Genomic DNA, 17,459 nt, shown 5'->3' on the forward strand with positions numbered 1-17,459 from the left:
GTGTCATATTCTAGGACATAGACGGTTGCAATGTCCTAATTGAGCTCCTAATTAGTTTTTCTATAAAAATGCAATTGTTTCGTTGATAAAGGTCCTTAAATCTCACCTAGAGGTAGAAATCGGGTGGAGGTGGCCCGCTCGCTTGCGTGGCCCGCTCGCTTACCGATTACGTTAACTAGTTACCCTCAAATTCACGTTCATCAGAAATGGCAACGAAGCAAGAAGCAGATTGATGTTTACGTTCTATTTGTGCATATCCAAAACAATAAGGACTAATGTAGAATTGGGGCACAGATTTAGGACATATCATCTCAGAAGTGGTCCCAAAACCCGGGCGTCAAAAGAACAAGTATAGAATGCCAGCAGAGATGTCGAGAAAGAACTCGATTTTATTTTTATGGGCTTTGCTAGGACTCCAGAGCTAGTGGGTACTGTAGAGTGGATCGTCTATCTTCTGGGCTCTCGGATATGGTGTGGTCTAGTAAGGCTTGCATCTTGGTTTCATTAACAATCCTCTTTCGTCTTCCTATGTCGACGAATTGCCCACGTTGAACGATTCGATGGGTCGATGTCGGTCATCTATTGGCACTGGATGCTCGAAAACATAGCAACCCTTCGCAACTCGAGTATACGTGAGGGTTAAATGTAACCGGACAAGCCTACCGTGAACACAGATCCTATTACTTTACGTAGAAACGGAGACTCCCAAGACCTACGATACGCACTGGGAAGCATTATGGGTGATGAAGCCAGCCCCGTGTAGGAGTGTAAATTTATAGTCTGGAATCGTAAGTTCTGTTGGTTTGGCCGACTTGTTTGGGACGGCAAGCACATTCGCTCTGCCTTCCGGAGTTCATTTCCATCCACCCCCTCCGACTGAACTTCTCAGCATCCCGTCTGCCCTGACCCTTCTTCTTGTCATCATTCCCCAGTCAGAGTTTGCACTGCTTGGCCATCCAAGATATACTTGTGAGGCCTTGCTGTCATCCATACCTCGTCTAGTCACCAGTTAACACATAGCCTTTAACTACTTTTTCATCAATAGTCTCACCATCTGATCCCTATCCTTTCCAGGCCCCTCTGTTCAAGTTTCAATCTGTCGACATCAAGAAAACACTGAAATCTGGTACTCTACGTCTCTATGGCTTGTTTTGGAGTGTGGGACAGGTTTTTCAAGCGCCCCTCTCCCCGTATATAATATCTGGACAACCTTGGGTTCTGTTTAATCTAGTGCTGACAAGGACCTGAGAGCTCGCAGGCAAAACTTGCCATTCCCCCTTCGAACGACGTACCCCGGCAGATCATCTTGCATTTGACTTAACCTATACCAGAGCCTGAAAGTGTCCTGGGTATATCTTTTACTACCCATGGCCTGTGGGGGGCGTCTTTATCAGATCTGTGTGCTGGTTACACAAACTTGATCCACCGGGCCGGATCTGTCCCATGGTCGGCCATGACAGGGACATATCCAGAAACGGTATATCATATGTGGAAAAAAATACCTTCAGCTGAAGGACATACCTATGCATAGGGAACAAAATGAGAGTTAGGCAAGGAGACCTATCGACTCAAGACCGTTTCATCGGAAAGAATAATGACGGCTATTGTGCTCCGACGCGAACTTCGATGTGCACAGACTACCTGCCTACGGTGCAGCCTCGAATTATGCGATCGGATTATAGATCGAGTTGACATCTGACCGGGGATAATGGTTACACTTGAAGTTGACTCTCAGAAAAGAGTATAGTGAGGATTACCGATCGATAAGTCCCAGCATTCAGGAAAAAGCAGTGGTAAAACAACTTCATCGAACACGGTAGCAACGGACATTATCTTTGAATTTGCCCTCAACGACCTAGAGTGCTGGCATACAGAATGGAATTGATAAAGAAGGGTTTAGGGATGTGATATAGAAAAGCACATGCTTTCCTACGTGACTAGGGCTGCGCTAATTCTTTCTACGTCACCGAGGTTTGATTGGACCGGTATTTTTCATCAACAGGGACCCAAGGCGTTGGAAGACACAAACAATAATGCACTAACCGCCAGAAACATGTGACTGACTCATTCAACAGCTAGGACAGGCCAGGCTGGTACTCGACTCATGCTCTAAATAGAGTTGCGATGCTACCTGCCATTAGGCATCCTCGGGGCCTATGCGCATACATGCAACAGAGTGTTATCGTCGAAGGTTCTTCGTGAACAGTTTATCAATTTCAACCACCAAAGCTAGCGATATTCTACGCCTATATGAGCGTATCGCTGGAGACCATCTTTAATCCAAGGCCACTCTGCTGATTCTACTCACTTTTATTATTTAGTCTCGCAGTGATTTGAGGATCTTGGCCATGGGCCATTCCGACTTGAAGAGCTGAAGTAGGTATATTTCCTACAAAAGGGATCCGACATACGATGATCGCGATGCAGCACATTCCAATGTATCATACATGGTCGGTCTCTTGAAGTAATGGTACCCTTCGAGAAAAAGACAGAAAACCCAGTCGATCCCTTTCCTACAAGATAACCTGACCTTATCGAGACATATAATGGCAACTATGCCTCACTGTCGGAGATAATGTCGCCGTCGCCAAGGACGTCACCGTCGCCAAAGATATCTTCGGGCATGTGATCTGCAAAAGCACCAGCATCATCATTCTCAAGGCAGCACATAAAGCAGCCCAGTTGTGCTTGGTACTAATTTCAATCAATAAGGGAATTAATTGCCAATATCGGAAGCGAGCTCACCTTAGGTTTGTTGCACGGAAGATGGGAAGGTTCAGGCAAGCACTGGCCCATGCATAGCTCATTTCCAGTATCAATACCGTGGGGGCCGCTTTGAGCATATATGCGAGACACGAAGAGGGCGAAGGCTGTGATGAAGAGACCGGAAAGCTGCATCTTGCTAAACTGATTGAAGGAGTGGCAGAAAGTGAAGATCAAGGAGTGGACACCGCGTAAGGCCGACAGGAGAGCAGGAAACAGGCAATATTATGCAAGTACTCGCTCATTTGTGTGGCAGCGAGGCAGAAGTCGCTTTATAAATGCGCTCCCTTGGTAACTGCGAAGCAAGGGGTCCATCTGAACTTGAAAGTAACGTGTCGCGTCACCATCTCGGAGACTCAGAGAGCTGGCTCACTGAATAGCGCTAACAAGGCTCAAAGAATGTTGATTCTCTACCAGCGAAATTCTAAGATGGCACGTGCCGGTATGCGCGAAATCAGGAAGCCACACAAGCAAAATCTCAACATTTACACATACAAATGTCCCAATGCAAACAATTTCAATTCTTCCGAAACCTATACACATGAGATTATCGGGAATACATTTATCGGACTATCTCCTCACGTAGCTATCGTGATGGTCGTACATACTGTCGCCATGCTATGTCCCACATTCTCAGAAGATGGCATGGGAGCCCTGAACAGGGATAAATTACTAATTCGAGCAGGGATAGCATTATCTGACCAAGCCCCTTGGGGGGCCATTCTTCAACCAAGTTACCTAATAATTTCAAAATCATGTTTAAACGGTCCACATTATTCCTGAGATTGATATTGTTCAGCATGTAAAACAGATGAAACCCTTAGAAGCGCATTCCATCTCTTTGCAATGTGCACGTGGAGAGATGACATTCATTGAATTAACGCTCATATGTAACTAACTGTAGTAGAAATGCAATATACAAACATGTGTATAGAGTTCTCAAAAATTGAAGACATTTTTCTTTCGTTCTAGGCCCATATGGCTTCGGAGACGCTAGGAAAGCAGTAATACCTGATCAATGTTACTAAGTTACGGCTAGCTTGTATATCCATCTAAAAGGGGAGGAGTGGTAGAGACACAGGATGCAGATGTAGGACTAGATCACCTGGCGTGGGGGAGAGGTATATAGCATGCCCTGTTTTGTGTGAAAGCATTTATCAGTGTGACCAGATTGACCGAGCTATTCCTGAAACGGTCAAATATTTTACAGAGTAAGATTCAAGGAAAAACGTACTTGTGTCTTGTGTCTAAACTCTGGAAGCCATTTATACTCAAGTGGGCTGCAGAAAAATTAAAGGGGTGGCTCTGAATGACCCACAAATCAGACATGGCCAGGGGGTACGAATTGCGGATCTGTCGCTACCCCTAGACAGTAGATATAGACAGGTGTCAGTTATTCGCAAGACTTCTTCCAAGCTTCAAGCTAGATGAATGGTGTCGTGCATCGGTTCACTCGAATATGCTACAAGCCTCCTTTAGGCTTGGGGTAAGTTGTGTCCCTTTTAAGAACACCATAGGGAGGTATTGTTTAAGGGAGTTACTATGGCGGCTAGATTGTGAAAATTAGCAGCTTGTGGCCTGGTATAATTAGTATGGAAATTAGTATGGAATCGGTATATACTCCGTACGCTAACATGAACGCCACACAACGTTCTTCGGTATAGTCTGGAAGGGCTGCAGAACGCAGCACGAAACTCCACAGCGGTCCGGAACTCATTTCCGAATGGGAAGTTATTGTATATAGCAGGTTTGTGATGCAGGGCCGACAAATCTGGCCAAGGCTGGCGTGCAGAACTGGGGTAACAGCATTAATCTGTATAGTTTATGACGGGGCCACAGCAGAGTCGAACAGAATTCTGCCTGACGGCTCTCGTCCTCGTCTCTCTTTCCCCTTCTAAATTCGCCGACAGAAAGTCTTCCCAGTTCCCACAGAGAATGCCTCTTAACCTAAACACTCAGCGACATAAGCGATTCTCATGACTCACGATGGTCAAAGGGAAGAGCGACATCATAGTAGGAAATATCCACAAATCACAACCGGTATGAAGAACATTTTTTTCGGACAGGTAATTCTTGCGCTGTCTCAACCGTAACCTGTCATTTCACAATGAAAACCTGTTAACCGAGTGAAGTCGACCGAACTCTAATAGTGGGAGCCGGGTTACGAGACCAGTCCATTGTAGGCTCTCCGCAAGATGTCAGCGGCCAGAAGCCCGCCGACACGCCTGACAGAGAGTACTGATTGTCTGAGGTACTTGACCAAAATGTTGCGAAGTTGTCGAACATATTGACTGGCAACACGCCCCTTGGCAAGGTACGCCGTAGACATTCCCAGAATGTATGTCCTAGTTTTCCTCGCGTTCGGGAGATGACTTCGGAGGCGTCCAGCAGTGCCCAATGAGGGATCCAGGATGTATTTTCCTTCGCTAATGGGTACTCACCTTGGCGCTAGAAACCACCAGGCTCGTTTGGTTGCTGCTGCCCTTGCCCTGCTTTCGCCCCCTTTTCCTCCAGGCCGGTGTTCCCCATTTCATCCAGCTTTGAGATTGTATCCTTTAAGTGTCCAGCGCCTAAGTTGAAGCCCAAGTCGCAGATGGTAATGATTGAGTGGAGAATCTTTTGATTGATCGGTAAGCGAAGACTATTTTCTGCTTTGACCAAGATTTCTGGAGCCTGCAGAAGTCTTCACCGTGAAAGATAATATCGGACGCAAATTCGCTTTCTGGTTAGGTCCTTGGTTAGGACCGGAAAATCATCCTCTACCTTATGCTCATACCTCTCCTTTCAAGAGGATTGCTCCACCACCCCGCCATCGCCAGCTTTCTTGCGGCGAGCGATGGATTCTTTTCGTCGTTCTGAATGCTGCCAATACCTGAAAGCGATGTCAGACGTGCTATCCACCCTTTCTCCCAGAATATGAGATGCGCCTTCCCCGAATCTAAAATGATGAGAAGTGGTTCCGTAGGGCGGATGGTCTGTTAAAATCGACTCCCCTGGCTTCAAGGAACCCCTTATTCATTGGATTAAGCGTTCAAGTTGACAGGCAAACAAGACATGGCGGATGATTCACAGCCAGATCACCTCATATGCGACCCTCTGAACCAGCTCTTTCTACTGGTCGTCGTCGGAATCAGTCAGCCTGCCAGTCTTCAACATACATCGCATCAAACGCAGCATCTAGTCGGTTCGGCCCCCACTCAACCCACATGGTTTACTGAACCATGAACTGCCGGGTCTCAATGTGTGAATCCAATGGAAATGTCGCGCATGGCATCCTGGTACCAGCATATCAGAGGAGTTATACCTTGGGATGCCGGAAGTCCACGCTAAAGCGAACCAGTTCCAGCGACAATGTCGAGATACGTCTGAGCGCCGTGACCCATAAGTTGACCGCATGGTCATTCGCAGCTGCAACAGAAAAGGAGTGGCCAATCACTCTAAATGGACGAGAACGCTGCAATCGCACAACAGTCGGTAGACATGTTAAGGGAAGTCATTAGCTCCGCGTGTTTATGATGTAGACTTGCGAGACAAGCTTTAAGTCCGATAGACACATGAGCTCTCTGATATGAACCGCATTGATGGCCAGTGCTAGACCTTCCTGATGAGTCAAAATAGACCACAAAGCTTAGCGCTTATTTTGATACGGGTCCATACCGCATTATTGAGTCCAACAACGGCAGATACTCCGATCCTACCATGTGGAGGATATCTGAAGATGGTCAGACACGTTCTTCCCGGCATCCGATGGAAATGGGAGAGGCACTTCCCTCCCCAGAAGTGTTGAGTTCAGTGTGCTTCTGAACCTCCAGCTTGCTTGGGAGGGATAGTATTTTCGCACTTTCAGTTTCTGGTGGGCTTATTCGCTGAAGCCCAGTGGGTTCTACTGAAAGCTGGATACTTTCAAACATCTCCATGACTGAACATAGACCCCAGCTCTTCAAAGAGAGACAGTATGTGCAAAAGCTGCTTGCAATCTCGATTCAAAGCGGTGTTGAGGTCAGCCTAAACCTGGAGATACAGCAAGGAGACATGGCCTGTCACTGAGTTGGTCAAGTCAAATGCAACTGAGTATAGGAACTCGACCGTGCTTGTGAAGCGAAACGGACAGCAGATCAGATTGATTTTTCATGGGTTCATATCAGACCGAGCATTTTACGACCCACAACGGAAAGGTGAAGGCCTACATGTACTTACTTTTATCTCTGTCGTCACTGTGATCTCTGAAAACCGTGTTCCACAAATTCATACGGTGGTGACCCAAGATAGCAATTTGATATGTCCACATATGCCCGGGGAGATGTGGCATCCACGACATAAAGTCTAGGAATCATTTATCTTGGGTCGTTGGGAGAACGCACTATGAGGAGCTCGGACGCGACCAACTTTGAAGGCCAGGAGGCGACATTTCCGACAGGCAGCTTTCCGCCTAATACTTGCTTGCCATCGACAAGCCGGTTTCGGGGAAGATGGAGTGTGGACGTCTGGGTCAATGCATTTCTTCTATAGAAGAAAGCCGCCTTTAAAGACCACTAATCATCCTAGCGGCCAACGATATATGTTGGTCATAAGAGTTGTTGGTCCCGTTTGTCCGCTGACTTGGCGCGCCAGAGACCCGCTGCAACGCGATTTCCCCGATGTTTTGGGGAAATTTTGACTTGGAGAAGAAATATATTCGGCCTCAAAAGAAACCCAAAATTAAAGCAGGAGAGAGGAGGACAGCAATCCGGCTGACGAATAATCATGACACCCGATGCCCCAGCGCAGTACAAAAGCGATGTTCTCCGAATGGCGGCGGAGACGAAAGAGCCCAAGGATTGGCTGGGAGATTTCTCCGCGAGCACTGTACCAGAGGTTCACAACTCGACTAACTGGATCAACCTGATAATGCTTGCTTTGCGGGTAGCTTTCTTCCATGGTCCTTGGCTAGTACTGCTCGGTGAAACGTGCCTGCGGATAATAAAGTCGCCTGCGAAGCGGACATGAACGGTGCCGGATCGATGGGAGCCATTGTGGAAGCACCCGCGCCCAGTCAGAACGGTGCAATGATGATCCTTCCTTGTCTGTGGCCCTTGGTTGCCCTCCGGCTGTGGCTCCTAAGGGCCTGGGGTCAATCTGCTGGACTCCCCAGTAGACTAACACTTGGCCAATAACCCCTGTTCGCGTGGCTTAGGTCATAGGATGGACGCCTTCCCCCCTTCCCAACCGGACAGTTGTCTCTTCCTAGCCTCGTTCGTTTGTGCTCATTCCTACCACCGAGAGGAAGAATCTTGTTGGGCCATTGGGCGGTAATTTTCGAGTGCGTGGTTGAACACAGCACCAACCCAACTGCCTGGGAATAGCTTGTCTCCACTGGCAAGGCACCTAATCACTTCGAAGCCAAAGGCACCCAATATTACGGCGTACAGCTGTCACCAAGCTCACTAGATCGACGTAATTCACTATCTTGTGGGGCACGATTCCAGACTGGACCTTCCTCAATATCAGTCGCCACTTCTCTTCTCTAACTTGATCCTTATCGTTCCTGCAACATAATATACCCTCCCCCACCGAGCAGGCGTCTCAACGAAGAATAAAGGAGGGGCTTTCTCCGCAGATTGTGATCAGAGATCACCGCAACCGCCTGCAACAGAATGAGACAACAGAACAACGGCTCGTCACAAAACGGCGATCCCAGGTAGGTGCCTTACCGCCAACAACTTTGCGTATTTGTGCCGTATTTCTTTGACAATGTCGGTTGACTGTTTGATTGCCGATAGCCACCGCAACGAGAGCAGTCGAAGCGCGGGCCTCGAACCTTCGAACTCCCCCTCTCAAACACCTGACCGACTCGCCGAGGACCTGGTTTATTATCGAAGCTTTCTTGAACAGCTGTTAGGCTTGGTACGAAATGGAGACCAGGAAACTGTCAACCGGATGGTTTCTATCATCCGTGCGGATGCTTCACATCAGGAGATCCTGACAGTTTTGTCTGAGAACGCAGCCGACAATACCCAGACCGTTCAAGGGGATGGTGGTCGGAACAATCACAATCAGAATTAGGGATCTCCCGAAAGGTCTCCACATACGCAGGTTGTTTGCATGATGGATTGATGAGGTCTTTACTCAGCTGTCCCAGATGAGCGTGGTGGGATACAGATAGACGACTTATTCGTACCTCCTTCTGTCTAGTATTTCGTTAGTCGGCATCTTGAAGACAAGGAAAGTCTACCTATCCATCATCTCTCACCATATATACCAGAAAGAGCCAGCACCGGCAGCTGAAACAGCTCTTGTGTGCAGAAAAAGTGCTGTGTACGCTCCTTAAGACCAGCACATATACCCAATCTGTTCCTATGCTGGAACCGGGCTAATCAGCGGTCTGTTATCAATGGACATACCGTATTCTTAAACAGGCAATGGTAGCCTTCCCTGTGGACAGAGCCCGTCATTTCTTAGGAGGCTGTACTGTCCTCCCCCGCGAAAGATTCTCTCGTCTCTGTGCAAGGATATGCGAGCCTGTTTCCCTACATGAGTGATTAATTTTGAGTGCTTGGTGGGTATAGCTGATTCGGTTACTCTTCGCAGGGAAGCAACATGAGACTGTCATTTAACGAACCCCGACGAGCGATAAATGAGCGCACTGATATACTTAGGAAAGTTGTATGTTGTTCTCGCACTTGGAGAATAACTCAAGAATCCGCTAAAAAAGACAAATTGTGGAGGAAGAGTTCAAATGTTCGTCAGGTCAAGACAGGCAGTCGCTGCCCGTGACGTCGAACGGAGCTAAACCCCCTTGAGCTTCAGACCAACGAGATCCTTGACTTCTCCCTCTTGGTCGTACCTTGCCAATATGGGGGTTTCTTCACTGGTTCCATTGTTATTTCACCCCCTTGACACATTTCCTAGGTTTGTGTTGGCTTTCTCTTTGTCCTCCGTTGAATATAAGCCGTATCGACCACGATGAACTACGGGGGAAAGACGCAGCTCTTCTGATCGTCTGCGGTGTTCACTATAACTACACCAGTTAGTCGTACATTTTGACCTTGGTACGGATGCAATGTACTCAAGTCTTGGCATACAATTCTAACGGCCTTGATGAGTCTAAACGCATGTTGTTGTGGATAGCTTTCTCCGTTCTACCCCTCATGACCCCGAATCAACAACCCGACGTCGAAGTGGTCGTCTGTTGACGACTACACTGTAAATTTGCTGGCAGAGAACCCCCTTGACACCCTAGCAAATATCCTGACTAACAGGGCTGAAGAACAAGACTGTTTAATTTCATAATTGATATTTGAGATCATTAACATGACTGTTGACGTCAGATCTGGTAGGAACTGGAACGTCACATATCTAAAAATCTTGTCTACAATATCAATGCAATTATGGCGTGCAACGTCCAGTGAAACGGGGGTACAGAGAGCAGTCACGGACGGTATAACGAGCACACAACCAAGCCAAGAAACGCTCGAGACCGAGACCGTAACCACCGTGAGGAGAAGTACCATACCTACATTGTAGAGTTGAGTTAGTTATGCGTGTCTGATAATAAGTGAGGTGGAGAGGGCTTAGGAAGGCGTGACGTACTTGCGCTGATCGGTGTACCAGTAGTACGGGGAAGGATCCATGCCCTCGTGCTTGTAGGCGCCCATGAGCTCATCCCAGTCGTCCATTCTCATGCTACCACCGACGATCTCGCCAACACCAGGCATGAGAACGTCCACACTCTCGGTGACACGGCGGTCGTCGACATCCTTCTTCATGTAGAAGGCCTTGATCTCAGCGGGGAAGTGGGTCAGGAAGATGGGTTGGTTGATGATGTCAGTCATCCTGCGCTCCGCAGCCTCAGCGATGTCATCGCCGAACTCGTGAGGCTTGCCTTCTTCGTTGGGGATATCGTGCTCCCGCAGCCAATCAATGGCGTCGGAGTACTTCATCCGCTTGAAGGGACGGCTGGGGGGCTTGAAGTCGGGATTGAGTTTCTCAATGAGTGCTTTGGTGGCGGGCTCGGCCAGAGTCAGGTCGATAACACGGCAGATCACGTTCTCCAGGTGATCAAGGAGGTCGTTGAAGGTAATGAAATCAAGCTCTGCCTCGATGTGCGTGTACTCGGACAGATGGCGACGGGTGAGCGACTTCTCAGCGCGGAAGGAAGGGCAGACACAGAAGACGTCGCCAAGGGATGGGAGACAGGTCTCAAGGTAGAGCTGGGAAGATTGAGTCAAGTAAGCATCCTCGCCATAGTAGTCGAACTTAAACAAGGTGCTTCCACCCTCCACCTGTGTCTGCACCATGGCAGGAGGAGTAACTTCCAGCATACGGTGCTCTTCAAAAGTCTGACGGAAAGCCCGAAGGGTAGCCGCGCGAACTTTCATCACGGACGAAGCGGTCTCACCACGAAGGACGAGGTGACGGTTGTCGTAGAGGGTTTGGGGATCAGCGTCGTGAGCCACTCGGGTGGTGATAGCCTCCTTGTCACCGGCAGCGCGACCGATGATAGTGTAGAAGTCCACATGAAGCTCACGGTCGTTGGGAGCGTGCTGCTTGGGTGGGACGGCACGCATCTCACCATGGAGAGCCATCGAGGTCTCAAGGGTAAGAGTCATGGCATCGTAAGTCTTGACCAGGTCCCCTGTCAAAACACACTGCAGGTAGCCATAGCCGTCGGTAAGAGTGAGGAAAATAACATCTTTCTGGGCGCGCAAACGGTGCACTCTTCCAACAACTCGGACGCGTGTTCCAGGGGTCTCCGATTCGGGAGATCCCAGCTTGACAACGGCCGGGTCAGTCACATCGAGACGGATCTTGACAGGCTTGGGAAGCGACGTGTTCTCCTTAATAACAATTTTCTTTGCCTCCTCAAGAACAGCCTGACGCTTCTCGGCCTCCTGTTTCTCACGGATAGCCAATTCCTGTTCCTTTGCGGCCTTTCTCTTCCGTTGCTCAAACAGGTTGGTGGCCTTCTTCACCGCCGACTTCGTGGCCGGCTTCCACTCCAGTTTGGACGCAGGGTCGGCGCCTTCTCCTGTGGGCTCGGTTTGGGACTTGCGCGTCAGGTATTGGTTACCGTCGGTAGGAGGGTGCTGCATGAAAGCATGGATGAGCGTCTTGTAGGGGGCGGATTCACTTCCGTTGGCGGTCGAGTCGTCCCTTCCGACATCTTCGTCAATGTAGATGGAGGCCATTTTGGCGGCGCGAATGTAGGGATCTGGTCAGCACGAGCGGAGCAGGCGATACGAGCTATGCTCTAGTAGAAATGTCAATTGGGAGACGTTGCGGAGACACATGTGAGTCACACAATGTCTTATCGGGAATCAAGGGCATTGGGAGATAAGGCATGATGGCAAAGATCACTCACATGTAGGCCACTGAGTCTGACCAGGGAAGAGCTGATGCAGCGCGTCCCGTGGGAGGTGAGGTCAAGATGTCTAAATCGCACAGGGTAAAAGCGAACGGTGGAGGGGTAAATTTCTGGATCCCGATATCCCCACGTATGACTCAGGCATCAATAAGGCAGACAAATGTCCGAGGACGGATACCACCTTATTCAACTTTTGAAGATATAGGGTAAACATACGATGTCTAACTAATTACCACTGTTTCTGTATAGCAATCTGATGGTTTATTCACGCAAGTTTATTCAAGCTGAACATGGCCCCAGAATATGGATAGTATTCACACAATATACGACAGGCGCCTGTCAAGTCACTCGAGCTGAAATATGGCATCCTCGCCATGTTTTAGAATTGGAATATCACAGAGGCATGGCAATCGTGTTTCTTTCTGATATTCACCGGTATTTCTACATTGTTTACTCCGTATAAGGAGAAAGAGCATCAAGACACTCACCATGTGGATAATGACCCGTCATGGAGAAAATCGGCCTGAAGCGCCAAGACCAATGGTTCTGCAGCCGGACCGGGTCAACCCAGGTCCCGGCCGGTTCAAGAGCCTCCGGCCAGGAAACCCCACCAACACAGATCGTTCGTAGACGCTGTGGCTGGTTGAAAAGTCTCCTACTAGCCCCGATTCCCTGACATACTCGTTGACTGATCGATCCATTTACGGCCAGAATGACTGATCGCGGATTGGAAAAAGCAATTTTCTAACAGATGCATCTCAGCGCATGACGTGAAAGCTGCCGGCGATGATACCGCTGCAGGGCGATAGAACGAACTATAGGTTTCTCCCCGCCTGCTGTGACCGAAATCATTCAGTCTGTCAGACCTGTTGATCGATCATCGCTTGGAGATGAACCAGAAGAGGTTATTTTGGGGGCGGGGCGGGTTATGGGTGTACCCTCTGACAATGAGGGCGATTTTAACAGTATACGAAATGGCTTCCATCTGCGCGCGGATGTGCTAACTGCTGGGCGGAAAGGTCACTGCTTAGTACTCTGAGGACTGAGGAGATGGATGACAGACGGTTGGATGGAGTCTTTTTCCCCATCTTTTGCTTCAAAAGTATGGATCTGCTAAAACCTTTCACTCCACAAGGGAGAGATGATTACGCTATTTCTATTATTATCCATTGGATTTTTTCCCGCAGCCATGATGATGGTTCAGGTTCACTATGGAGCATTGGCTGGTTGAGGAATCCTGCTGCCGGCAATTCCCCTTTTTTCCCACCTCTTTTTTTCCCTTCGATACATCGATTACATACTTGCTACTTTGGCTCGGTCCATTCCTTGCTTTAGATTATACCCTGCACCAGTCGGTCTCCTCTGGCTAGTTCCTCGCGTTCTTTACTACCAAGGATTGTTGGCGGCCCCATAACATTTCCCTTGGTCCAAGTGTGACTTTTGCTTAGTTTCTCTCGATTTATTGATAGTATTTTGATAAACCTTCGTTGTGTTTCCATTTTAATACTGTTATTTTCACTTCCATAACATACCTCGAGAAGCGCGAAAGGCGAGGGACCGAAGGGCGCTCTTCCGATTGTCTGCCTCGCGGATATCATTCATTATCTTATTTTCTCCTCACTACTATTTATCGCGCCTCTGTCCCTCAAACACGCGCCCCCCTTTTTCCCCCTACCAGGGGCCCTCTTTTTTTTTTCTCAGCCTTCTTTCCCGCTGGACTTGTACTGGCGGCTGTAACCTTTTACTAGTTTAATTGTTCTTTGCAATTACCTTCTCTTTTTTCCCCTTCCTTTCCCCTTCTACTACTACTGTTGTTCCCACTTATCCCTTTTCAGTTTAATTGTCGGCGGTCTTTGGATACCTTCTTTGTCACCGTTTGGGTCGGCTGCAACCTGGCACTTTGGCAGGTCTGGGGCGTGTTCCCTCTCCTAGTACTCTCATTTGACAGGGCCACCCTGATTTGATTGTTTTGATTTATCATTATCTGTTGTTCTTCTCGTTCTCATTTCGATTCGACCTCAGCTGGAGCGCCGCCTCCCTTGCTCTAGTCTCTCCGCCTGCTCACCCGCAAAGCCCCCTAAAGCAACTAAACCACCACAGGTTTGTCTCCGTTTCCACCAACCCAACCATTCATTGTCCATGCACATTCCAATTGACCACTGGGATCCTCTCTAGACACGTCTCCATTGGCAGTTCTTCTGCTCTGTGCTCTGTCCCGTCCTTTCTGCTCTTCTTTCTCATCTTGGTTACCTTCATTCTGGCCTCTCCAGGTCTCTGTTTTCTTTCTTATTTTCCCCCTTCTCTTTTCGGGGGTGATCTTCGGGCCCGGCCTTTTTTCTCTCTCTCCTGGCCATTCCTACCGTGTTGATTGCTTAGTACGTCTTTCCCCCTTGACTGGGTGATATCGTTCATTTCATCGACGCTGAACTCACCTCGTTCCCTTTCCTTGCTCTAGGGGACAATTGTGTCCTGCTCGCTCCCTCTGCTCGCCATGCAAACCTCCGATGCCAGCATTCCGAGTCGTCTGATTCCTTCTAAGTATTCGCACCTCAACGCGGACAGTACTGGGTTCTCTCACGGAGCATACGCCTCCAACAATATCCCCCTGCAGGGCCTGACGGACCGGAACGCTCGTCGAGCCAATATCCCTGCGATTAATACCTCTGCTCCCGTCTCCGATACCATGGCCGCCTCGGGCACTGCGTTTGACATGAACTTCACCCCACTTCTACCTTCTCAGCTGCTGCTTGGTAGCCCCTTTCAGCCGGGTACCCCTTCCGCGTTCGCCTCACCTCAGTTCGCCAACTTTGGTGGCTTCTCCCAGACCAATGCCTCTACACATGCACAGAACCACCAGAGCCACCACCAGTTGGGAAGCCCGACCCAGCCTTCGCAGAATGCTGGCCTATATTCCGGTATGATGTCGACGGATGGTATGGGTAATTCTCAGATGCTGGGAGCTCCTCAGTCTCCTGTTGGTGGCCTGGGGGGGTTGGGCAATGCTGCGTTTGGAAGTCCCGCTGCCTCGGTCACCCCTGGGTTGCTTTCGGGTACGAGCCGAACCGTGTACCTGGGTAACATCCCGGCAGAAACCTCCGCGGAAGAGATCTTGAACCATGTTCGGAGCGGTCAAATCGAGTCGGTTCGGTTGCTCCCTGACAAGAACTGCGCTTTCATCTCGTTCCTGGACAGCAATTCTGCCACCCATTTCCACTCGGATGCGATTCTGAAGAAACTTGCCATCAAAGGTAACGACATTAAAGTGGGATGGGGCAAACCCTCTCAGGTGCCTACGTCGGTCGCTTTAGCTGTACAGCAGTCCGGCGCGTCTCGCAATGTGTACCTGGGGAACCTGCCGGAGGAAATGACGGAAGAAGAACTGCGGGAGGAGCTGGGGAAGTTTGGGCCTATCGACACCGTTAAGATTGTCAAGGAGAAGGCGATTGGTTTCGTTCACTTCTTGTCTATCAGCAACGCCATGAAGGCTGTCTCCCAACTTCCCCAGGAGACCAAATGGCAGGCGCCCAGACGCGTCTTTTACGGCAAGGACCGGTGCGCTTATGTGTCCAAGACGCAGCAACAGAATGCCGCTCAGTTCTTGGGCATTGCCCCGGGCTATGCACACATCCTCAATTCGGCGGACCGTGACTTAATCACCAACGCTCTTGCTCAGCAATCCGTGGCCGCCGCAGCTGTGGCCACCACAGCTGGTGGGGTCAACAACCTGGGCAACCGGACCATCTACCTGGGCAACATCCACCCCGAAACAACTATCGAGGAGATTTGCAACGTCGTGCGTGGTGGCTTGCTTCATCATATTCGCTACATTCCCGATAAGCACATCTGCTTTGTGACTTTCATCGACCCTACATCAGCCGCATCCTTCTACGCCCTGAGCAACCTGCAGGGCCTCATGATCCACAACCGTCGCTTGAAGATTGGCTGGGGTAAGCATTCGGGTCCTTTGCCCCCCGCTATCGCCCTGGCAGTGAGTGGCGGTGCCTCTAGGAATGTATATGTGGGCAATCTTGATGAGACTTGGTCGGAGGAACGGCTCCGTCAAGACTTCTCCGAATACGGAGAGATCGAACTCGTGAACACACTTCGCGAGAAGAGTTGCGCTTTTGTCAACTTCACCAACATTGCCAATGCCATTAAAGCGATTGAAGGGATGCGGAACCGCGACGAGTACAAGCGGTTCAAGATAAACTTTGGAAAGGATCGTTGCGGAAACCCGCCACGTCAAGCAGGCAATGGTGGCCCTCAGGGTCGCAACGGACCTGGATTTGAGGGACCACAGTCCCCTTCTCCGGCATTGAATGGTTTCCAGCAGAACCTCAGCCAATCCGGCTCTGGCTCGAGCCCGACTCATCCTGCACTATCCCCTGCACCTGGATCTACGGGCTCTCAGAACGGCCAACATCACAGACATCCCCTGCAGACTGTCTCGTCTCCATCTGGCATCCTGAATGTCGGTGCAAACAATCCGTTAACCATGTACCTGAATCAGATGTCCGCCCAACAGGCACAGGAGCAGGAGAACCGGTTGAACGACCCCATGACCTTGGCGGCTCTCCACTCCCAGCCCCAACCACCGCATCAGCAATCGCTCTATAACGGCTCCAGCACCGCCGAGCTTACCAACGGGAGCATTGAGGCTCCGTTGCATCAGCACAAGCCGTCGACCAACGGCTTTTTAAACGTTACCAATGGATCCACGGGACCCGGCCACCATGCCACGGCTAGCACCAGTAGCCTGAGCGTGCCGCGGGCGCAGCACTCCCGGGCCGTGAGTCTGCCATCGTTTTCTCAGGAACCTTTCGGATCCGTCTCGAGTCAACCAACTCGCTCCGGGGTTGCTCACCAGCCGCAAAGCAGCTTCTCAAGCTTCACGTCCGCTCTGGGCGGGCTCAGCCACGCCGGCTTTGGATTAGCCATCCAGAACGAGAGTTCGCTGCCTGGCTGGGCCGAGGAGGAGATTGGAGCGAAATGATTGCACCCTGCCGTTGCGAGAGTAATGCTCGCTGTTCAAACCCAATGAACGTAGCCCTTCTTTTTTCTTTTCTCGAAACTTTATCGCCTTGTTACTTGACTAATCTCTTCAATGTCCCCATTTGATTCCTTTCTTTGTACTGGTTTCACTTCACCTTACTGTGGTTTCTCTTTCCCTTAATTGTGCAAATTTTCGTTTCTCTGCTACCCCCTTATTGATTTTAATACTCCCTTCCTTCCTATACCATCACTTGTATTGCTAGCTGGGCATGATCTTCTTCATCTTCTGGTTTTCTTTCTTGTCATTTGTCTACTTTGATTCTGTTTTTGGCCATTTACCGTTTCTGATCTCCAGTTGGCT

At 49.6% G+C, this 17,459-nt stretch overlaps 4 protein-coding genes across 4 annotated transcripts; 2 read left to right on the forward strand and 2 right to left on the reverse strand.

Moving 5' to 3' along the window:
• Window positions 1–2,577: 2,577 nt before the first annotated feature.
• Window positions 2,578–2,898, reverse strand: BO94DRAFT_445092 (uncharacterized protein; the record flags this gene model as incomplete). The annotated part of the gene is made up of 2 exons (XM_025607519.1): window positions 2,578–2,694; window positions 2,746–2,898. Coding segments are annotated over 2 exons (270 nt in total), but the record flags the coding sequence as incomplete, so codon positions are not given.
• Window positions 2,899–8,396: 5,498 nt separating this feature from the next.
• BO94DRAFT_570080 (uncharacterized protein) lies at window positions 8,397–8,805 on the forward strand (the record flags this gene model as incomplete). Its single annotated transcript, XM_025614777.1, has 2 exons — window positions 8,397–8,440; window positions 8,523–8,805. 2 exons carry the CDS (start codon window positions 8,397–8,399, stop codon window positions 8,803–8,805), a joined length of 327 nt encoding a protein of 108 aa, XP_025461918.1.
• A 1,198-nt stretch (window positions 8,806–10,003) lies between these two features.
• BO94DRAFT_540492 (asparagine--tRNA ligase DED81) lies at window positions 10,004–12,184 on the reverse strand. Its single transcript, XM_025612925.1, has 3 exons — window positions 12,104–12,184; window positions 10,333–11,992; window positions 10,004–10,255 (listed from the first exon to the last, which is right to left on the reverse strand). The coding sequence occupies exons 2-3, from the start codon at window positions 11,928–11,930 to the stop codon at window positions 10,129–10,131; spliced, it is 1,725 nt and encodes a 574-aa protein (XP_025461919.1). The 5' UTR covers window positions 11,931–11,992; window positions 12,104–12,184; the 3' UTR covers window positions 10,004–10,128.
• A 2,413-nt stretch (window positions 12,185–14,597) lies between these two features.
• BO94DRAFT_478990 (putative differentiation regulator (Nrd1)) lies at window positions 14,598–17,099 on the forward strand (the record flags this gene model as incomplete). The annotated part of the gene is made up of 1 exon (XM_025608724.1): window positions 14,598–17,099. The coding sequence occupies one exon, from the start codon at window positions 14,598–14,600 to the stop codon at window positions 17,097–17,099; it is 2,502 nt and encodes an 833-aa protein (XP_025461920.1).
• Window positions 17,100–17,459: the final 360 nt, after the last annotated feature.

The sequence above is a fragment of the Aspergillus sclerotioniger genome (assembly GCF_003184525.1).
Source record: "Aspergillus sclerotioniger CBS 115572 chromosome Unknown BO94scaffold_48, whole genome shotgun sequence".
NCBI classification, from domain to species: domain Eukaryota; kingdom Fungi; phylum Ascomycota; class Eurotiomycetes; order Eurotiales; family Aspergillaceae; genus Aspergillus; species Aspergillus sclerotioniger.